This window comes from Berghia stephanieae, chromosome 4 (genome assembly GCF_034508935.2).
Source record: "Berghia stephanieae isolate SIO BIC M18660-M18661 chromosome 4, UCSD_Bste_1.3, whole genome shotgun sequence".
NCBI classification, from domain to species: Eukaryota; Metazoa; Mollusca; class Gastropoda; order Nudibranchia; family Aeolidiidae; genus Berghia; species Berghia stephanieae.
The window spans coordinates 88434009-88442835 of record NC_088363.1 but is presented as its reverse complement, the minus strand read 5'-3'; the positions used below and the strand labels follow the sequence as shown (position 1 = coordinate 88442835).

Sequence of the window (8827 nt, the reverse complement as noted above, 5' to 3'; positions counted from 1 at the left end):
GAATAGCCATGGGAGACTATTCTATTCAGACTCGAGTCCGAATATCCACAGCCAATTTGTGGCATTGGTAAAGGAGGGAGGTCCCTGATGCCATCAGTTATCACTACTACCTTGGCTGTTCTTGATAAAAAGCAATTTTGGGGTCGAAACAAGTGATGTGATAGTTCCGGTGGTGTGATGGGAGGGGGGGGGGGGGGGGGGGGGGGGGGGGGGGGGGAGGGGTCATGTCAGAGAAACTTGCTTTGGATTTGGGGATCCGAGACTTAGTCACCACCTTGGCTGATCTTACCAAAAATAGAAAAATGAGAGAGAGATCACTGAAATGGTGCATTTAAAATGGCAACATTTTTTTTAAAGGGCTATAATTCAGTTGCAAGAAAGAATTCAGTTACAGGAAATAAAAAGTAGGCTAATTGTGACACCCCCTCCCGCCTAGAAACGGTATTAAATCAGGTATTTCCAATTTTGGGTTTTTGGTTCCCAAGCAAAGCTTACATTTATGCCTAAAAATTTGATGCCAAATTTATAAAATTCTGATTATTCGTTGCCGAGATATGACCGTTTGAAGTAGTGAGAGTGTAAAAATCAAGTATTGAGAAAATCAACTTTTGAATTTGAAGTGAGGCACCTTTTTAATACACAGTCGAATTAATGGGCAAAGATAATTGCTAGGATACGGGCATTGAAAATTTGACGAGAGTAGTAAAATTTGGCATGAGCTAAGAATATGCATGTAATAATGTGCATACAGATTTTTGAAATAATCCAATTGTTATTTTTGTAGTTGTTTGTTATTGTGTAAGATGTCCTTCAAATGATTAAAAAACACCAAAAAATGTCGTCAATTTTATGAAATTGTTCACCAATTGAAGATTTTAAAAATATTTAAATGAAGAATCAGTGAAATAAGAATTATTATTGTGACATTTTTTGTCTTATTTGATAGAGGAAATACGATTTCAAAATGCCAAAAGTTAAAGAACAGGTTATAATTTCAAGGTACAATTTTGAAACTTCGTGAAAGAATGACAGAGTGAGAGTAAAATACACACATGCACACACGCAAGAGAGAAAGAGAGAGGAGTGTGAGAGGGAGGGAAGAGAGACTGTTCATTAAGAATGCAGGATGGAAATAGAGTAAAGATTTAAGCCTTTATAAATGTGTGTGTGTGTGTGTGTGTGTGTGTGTGTGTGTGTGTATGTGTGAAAGAAACAAGAAGGAGACAGAGAGAGTGAGATAGATAGGAATGGAGGTGGAGCAAAGAATTGTAGGGATAGTTTAAGAAAGCGTGTTGTTTCAAAATGTCATTGTCTATCAAATGATTCATTGCATTGTTTCCATTTTGAGTCATATGACACCTTGAGGAGGACATGGCGAATAAAACTAACTTCATTTTTGACTCTTTAGTTTTTGCTTTGATCTTGCTGTATCCCCCGTGCCACCCACTGTGCATCTTCCCCTGTCGCCCATTCCACTCCCCTGATCACAGGCAAATCACTGATAACAGGGAACTTCACCTGTCACAAGTGATTAATTACCTGCACCTTCCTCAGTTGAAACAAGGGGAGGTAAGCGAGGTCTGAAAACAAGGGTGATATTGTCAAAAAATTCATAAGAAATGCACTCCTTACATCATTTAATACTGGAAACCTATGTGTCACACACAATTTCTTCTTATTTTTTTTTTTATATTTTAAACTTCTGTCGTAATTATATATATTTTTGTGAAGTGCCAATTGGATTATAAAGCAGATAAGAATATTTCAAATTAGTGAGTGAAATTGTTCTGTCCACCGTATATCATTGATTCAAATATTTTTAAAACATGTTTTGTCACCATGAGGGTCATATTTTCTTACATCCTAAAATAATTCAATAAATTTGCAATTAGTATGTCCAAGAAGTACGCTTAATTCACACGAAATAAAAAAGTTATGATTATTTAAACTCTGGGCAATCCGTTGTGTGAAATAACATTATTATTTTTGGTTGAGTGATTTAATTTTTTTATATTAATTTTATTTGTGGTGCTGAAATAATTTTTTTTGTACTACAGACATGGATGGAACATTCTCTTGAAACTCATATAACAAAACTAAATAATCTATGTAGACTTTGTGGCAAAAGATGTTTGAAAAGAGGAGGTGGGAGAAGCAATTTAAAAAGATAATGAAAATTTGCATGACATGAAAGAATGTAAATAAAGTATCATCGGACCAGTTAGAAAAGCAATACGACATGTTTTAGATCAGAATAAAATTGTCAGACAAGCATTTCACGGTGGCCACTTCATGGCCAATCACTGCCACACATACATAAAGAAAGTAATCTACAGACACCTTACAAAGACAGCTATACATGCAGTTAGTACAAACACCCAAAGAGACACCCCAATCACGAAAATAATTCAACTTGAGATCAAATATAATACTTTAAATGACAGCTACAGAGATGTACATAAATTAGTATCCCATTCAAATCCCATGTCATCAGAAGAAATTAAAAGAGCAGAGGAAGCCGTCGCAAGGTATTTGCAGAATTACAGAGAAGCATTCCCTCACTCAATTACCCCCAAATTACATATATTGGAAATGCACTGCATTTACTGGTTGAAGCGATATAAGATAGGTTTAGGATTCCATGGCGAGCAAGGTGGTCAACTGCTCCATTCTAGCATAGAGAAGATTGAAAAAAGAGCAGGAGGACTTCGAAGTGAAAAAGCAAAATTGTCTTTCACAATGGAAATATCATTGCTTCAAGTTGAACCAGACGTCAGTACTTCATAAAGGCCCCTGATAATAATCCTAAATATTAGAATGATATCTCTCCTTTCTGGTTGGTGTTGAAACTAGATGAGAAACTATTGTTAAACTTGTTTCATAATGGTGTTGCATGCTTTGTGATTAGACATGAAACTTTGTTAGTTGTGATGTGTGAAAATAGATGAGAGAGAGAGAGTGATAGAAATACTTCTTAGTAAATTTATTACTGACAATGTGATCGGGAACGTGACAGACCATAGAATTTATATTATTAATTAATGAAATATGTCATCAAGTGAATCCCACCGGTGGAGCGCTGGCTCAAACTAAAAGTTTGAGTTTTAGTCGCCGTGGAGGGGGGTAGGGCTTATTTTGTAATGACTTAGATGAATCTTTTTCTTTGAGCTGCAACCTTTGTATGTAACATGTCACTAGTGATCACCACCCCCTTGTGGTCAATTGTCAGCTATTCAACTATCCTCTGAACTTTTTCTTAGCGCTTGTTTGCATTGTTGGTTGTCTAAAAAGACCCCCTCCTGTACCGGTTCCAGTGATGAAAATCTCTTTCCTTTTTTTGGCAGAAGTGTTTCTAGATTTTTGTTTATATGTTGTTTTATTTTTGTTTTGTTTTTTGTCAGGACTAATTCCCTTTTTTTGGAAGAATAATCCACTTTCATCATAAATTGACCTTTTACTCTACTGACTTATTTTAAATGATCTTCTTTTCACAGTTTCAATGATTGATGATGACTGATCCCAGCTCAATTACGTCTGTCACTGAGGAAGATTCAGATGAATCAGATACAACTGAATCATATTCCAAAACTAATGACAGTGTGTCATCTGTCCTATATAGTTCAGAATGCAATACAGATGATAAACTATCAACAAGTTTAACAAATGTCTCAATTTCCAAAAGCAACATTGCTTCATCATCAAAGAAACGTAGAAGAAAACATATAGACCTTATCAATAATAATGAACAAAATGACTCTGCTACGACAACCGATCCGCCATATCCTTATGGATGCCATCCACTTCCACTACCATTAGTCAAAAATAAACAAAGATTTTCACAAGCTAAGAAAAAACAGAAAAATTTTCACTCAACTGCCTTGACGAAATACGTTTTGCAAAAGCGATTAATCCATAAGGCTCAATCTTCTTCACTGCCAAAGCAAGAGGAAGAGAATTTTGGAGTTGATGATCCCAACAACCATCTTTACACTGACTTTTCAGACACAAGTAGCATCCCATGGTACAGTAACAATGATGATGATCTAGATTCCATTGATGATGATGAGGATGATGATGGTGATAACGATGATAACAATAGTCAACAGGATGCTGATCGTCCTTTTTTACCGGATATGAGGTCTGGGTCATGGTTCCAAGCCAGATGTTTTGATCGATACTGGTCATCTTACAACTTTGTCATGGAATGGTATCGGCAACATGTAGAAGCTGTACATATGTTGAGTGCTCAATATGCAGGGATTTGGCCTCAGCCCAAGGCAAAGAAAAGGAATAAGGCCAAGAGAGCTAAAAGTAGAGCCAGGTAAGAGTAAATTTTATTAAATAATAATATTACAATGAAAAATCTGTTCATTCAAAAGCGGTTATAACAAAACTATCTATAAACATAAAATAATTGAATAGATCAGCATTTTATTCAAGGGGTAATAAGCTACTGCCAACTTGCTACTTTAAAAATTGGATAAAGTTCTGCTTTGTGAGCATTCTTGTTTTAAAGGAATATATATTCATTTTCTACGACAATATTTCTTTAGTCCTTATATCAATTATTGAATTGGAACTTTCTGAAGTTTTTGATAATTAATAGTGCTTTTGTTGTTGATGCTGTTGTTGTTGTTGTTGTTGTTGTTATAAATATTGCCTGTCCTCTCTGTCTTAGCAATATCTAAAAACTTTTTGTACAATTTAAATTAATGTTGATAATGGTACAGAATGCAGGTTATTTAGGTGTCATAAAACATTTGCCCCAACCCCAAAGTCATTTAGTAGTTACAGTAGTTTCTTCACAGTTATATGAGAGAAATGTCATAGAATAATTTTTCAAATTGAGCACACATAAATAATGTTCTAACTATAGTGCAACCCACTTATAGTGATAGCCTCTCTATAGCGACATGGACTCCAGGTCCAAATTTTTTCCTATATTACATTAGTAAAAAAAAAAATCACCATAACATTGTTTTTGACTAACAAACATTAAAAAATTTTTTAATCCCTGTGGCACCATCGAATTGGTAGTAATCGCCAATTTCAAACCAACAGTCAAGGCAAAAGTTTTGGGTCCAACGAAAAGGCTTACTTTCAGACCAATGAAATCCCTTTGTCGTAGTTAATGAAAATGCTCAATTGGCACACTATTGGTATCCAGCCCCCACGAGGCCATTTATTGAGTGTGTGTTTCGTATGTGAGGCAAAGCGAGATTTTTAAAAACTAGCTTACAAGCTTCGCATTGCACAATCAACCACTGTGGCGTGAGCGAATGCCATGGCAGACTACCAGCTGGTGAATGTTCTACACTAAAGGAATATGCCTCAGTTATAAGATAATGTGCTATCGACCTGCTATTGTTATCTCTTATTGCTGATCACGTATGCAAAGATCAGAACAAATCACAATGTCCACTCTTACTTCTAACGAGTTGAAGAGAAAAACGCTGACTGTAATGCCTCTGACTTGCAAGCTAGTGAATGTTTGTGCAACTCACAGCATGACCTAAGCTAGATTTTTTGTCTTGCTTTGCCTCACCTGTGGAATGGGCATCAGGCATTTTCCATAACTTGACCACGATCATCAATAGCTGAGAAAAAAATCAAACAGCATGGGTTTAAACCACAGTGAAAAAAGCAATGATTGTCGACAAATGCTGATATTAATACAGCTGTGATGACATAGTTCAAGCAGAGTCGAGTGATCAACACACTGGCATCATGGCCTATCATTATAGACCAGGTGAAGACAATTGTGGATAAGCTATGAGTGATTAGTTTTCAAGCAAGCAATGGCTGGCTCTGTCGTTTCAAGAAGCAACATTGCACTGTTTTCAAAGTAGCTTTCTTCTGGTGGAAACCGCTACTGTAGATGGTCGGAAAATGAGATCCATAATCAACTTTTTTACCCCCCACCAATTTTGGTTACTCACTATAACGACAACTATTTATAAAGACATTTTTTTCAGGTTACTTTGAAGTCGTCATGGAGAGGTTCCATGTTTGTATTTTCTGTTTTTCTTTCTATGATTTTTCATTTTGTTTTCCCTCCTTTTTTTTTCCCCCACATTTGTTTAGGAACAGACGGTTAGCAAAGGCAAAGCACAAAGCAAATCAGGCAGAGACCAATGGGAGTGGAGGAGCAGCACATCATTCAGGCTCCAATTCTAACATAGCGGAAAATGAATTAGAAATGGAGATAACAGAGGATATGATGGATTTTTTTACAACGTCTTTCAAGCATCGCATGGAGCGAGGTGACTGAATAATTTTTTTTAAGAATTTTTTTTTCAAAAGTCTACTTGCTGCAGTGATAATAAATAATTGCCTTCCATCTGGTTTCAAAATTAGGTCTCATAGTAAAGAGAAGATTAATCTTCATTTTTATGGGTGGGGTCTTTTGATCTCCCAAGGAGGGCAGAGAGATAACTCTTTCTGTGTCTTCTATCCCCCTATAACTATTTTTCCTTTCCTCGTTGCTCTTGCATTTGTTCTGGATTAACATTGCTCAGTTTTTGCTGGTTTTAACAGGGGTCCTTAGCTGAGAAAGAGGCAGTTAAATGTATAAAATGTTTAATTCCTTTTTTTTTTTTTTGGAGAGATGATGTATTTTTTGTTAAAAATTATCTGTTTTGTGTGTGTGTGTGTGTGTGTGTGTGTGTGTGTGTGTGTGTGTGTGTGTGTTATGTACTATATATTGTACTTTGCAAACATTTTAGTGTATCCTTAGTGGATCCTTTACTTGTGTCTGGATGAGTCTTTAATGGAATACAAATACAGGCACATTGATAAATGCTCATGGAATCTTCTGTTCTCTATTTGAACCAGTCCCCATTGTCTTATTTTTTCTTTGGTCTTCTGATCTACAACAAGAACATATCGCATTATTAGAAGCCTGCATCTCGATTTAAAAGTAGAAAAAAACATTTTCATAGCACTTATTTTTTTTTAAATTATTATTTTTTTTTTTTTTAATTATCAGTTGAATTGAAAAGACCATTTTATTTGTAATAAAACCTTAGAGAGAAAGTTTTTAATAACTTGATCACTTACACTTCATTTATTTATTTATTTATTTATTTATTTTGAGCACATATGTAATTATTTTATTTTATTTTTCCATTTCCAGATCAAGGTAGTAAAGAAGGCAGTGTTGATTTAAAAACTAACGACATGGAGTCAAAGAAAGGTGGGTTGGAAGCCATATCACTTCAGTTTTTGGTACTCAAACATTAATTTTAATGACATCTACTACATCTTTTATAATGAGAAAATCATATTGATAGAGTGAGGACTGAACTGCAAAGCCATGTTTCACGGAATCAAAACATGTTTCAATAGAAACTGAGTACCCATTTGTTCCATGTCAACTAATTGTTACCATGCTGTTTTTTGTGCGGCTATGTGGTCTTGTGGTATGACACTCGGTTTTGGATTGGAAGCCTCGCTCGACGCATAGTTGAGTCCTTGGAAAAGGCTCTTTACTCACATTCTCTCACCGAACTCAGGTGTAAAATGAGTACCTGGCCTTCAACAGTGTTGTATCTGTCCGAAAAAATTGTAATAATGCCTAACAGGCGTCATGTCTCGTCCTACATGTTAAGTGTTGCTGTTGGCCAGGGACCCCCTGTAAAGCGCTTTGAGCACGTTTAGTGGATATTGCGCTATATAAAAGCTCAATTTTTTTTTAAAAGCTCAATTTTCAATTTTAAATTTCGTTTACTTCTCAAATCATGGCCTCTTCAAAAACGTTTTACTTATCACTACAATAAGTTTGAGAACAGCTGTTACTGTTTTGTACCCTGTTAAGCTTGAAAACATTCCATTCTAAATTATTATTTTTTTCTTAAATTACCCCACAGATTCGGCTGGTGACTGTATAGTTTCAAGTCTTTCTGGGCCTCGTGAACAACCAGGCGTTAGGAGAACAGCAGAGATGAAAATTTTGTATGGTCTGGGAGCACCTATGATACATGGAATGGAAACTGCTTTGCAGATGACTTATGACAAGGTTCTAGACAGACATAAACCAAAATTGTGGCCAAATATGCCGTTGAAAATAGTTTTCTCAAAGTCATGATTACCTTCATAATAAAAATGTTTCATTGAAGTATTTCTCAAATTTCAGTGCTCTTTTATTTTATGTATTTATTGGTTTGGGTTTTTGGGGGTAGTTGGGTTTTTTTGTTTTTTTTCCTTTGTAGCTGCATTGTTTTGCCATGTTTACATGTGTGGTTTGTGGTATGACACTCACTTTCGGATCAGAAGGTTCGAGCTTCAATCAGCGCATAGTTGAGTCCTTGGAAAAGACTCTTTACTCACCATACTCAAGTGTATAATGAGTACCTGGCTGTTAACAACATTGCCTCTGTCTGAAAAAAATTGTATTATCGCCGAACAGGCGTCATTTCTCGTTCTTTATGTTGCTGTTGGTCAGGAACCCTTTGTAAAGCGCTTTGAGCACGTTTAGTGAATATTGCGCTATATAAAAGCTCAATTTAAAAAAAAAAATTTTTTAGGTAAAGTTAAGTCCTATGTCTCCAACAAACATTATAGACTTCAATGTCCATGGAGCCAGAGTCTAAATCAGTTTCTATTAGTGTTGGGTTATTCGATCGCTTTTATCCGATCGACGTTCGAGCGCCAAGCCACGATTAATCATCCGATCCCAATGCCGGAAGAGCGAGTTGGTAAATCGAGCGGGCGGGTTGACGAGCAGAGACGACCTTGAGACTTAAGACGATCAAAATCTGAGCGAGCAGAGGAGTAATGAGTTTCAAATCATTTCAAACGATCACAGATTGCCATCCGATACCAATCG

General features: G+C 36.0%; 1 protein-coding gene across 4 annotated transcripts in view; it reads left to right on the top strand.

The window, feature by feature from the left end:
• LOC144971510 (uncharacterized) overlaps positions 1–8121 on the top strand; it is a 9064-nt gene extending 943 nt beyond the window's left edge. For 3 of the 4 annotated variants that reach the window (XM_078912482.1, XM_078912484.1, XM_078912485.1), the window contains exons 2-5: positions 3495–4321; positions 6085–6263; positions 7136–7195; positions 7869–8121. In XM_078912482.1, the coding sequence (XP_078768608.1) occupies positions 3507–4321; positions 6085–6263; positions 7136–7195; positions 7869–8086 (1272 nt within the window). In that variant the 5' untranslated portion in view covers positions 3495–3506 and the 3' untranslated portion in view covers positions 8087–8121. Of the gene's footprint in view, positions 1–1597; positions 3072–3401; positions 4322–6084; positions 6264–7135; positions 7196–7868 lie in introns of those variants that run through there. The other variant, XM_078912486.1, reaches the window with a different exon arrangement.
• The last annotated feature ends 706 nt before the right edge of the window (positions 8122–8827 follow it).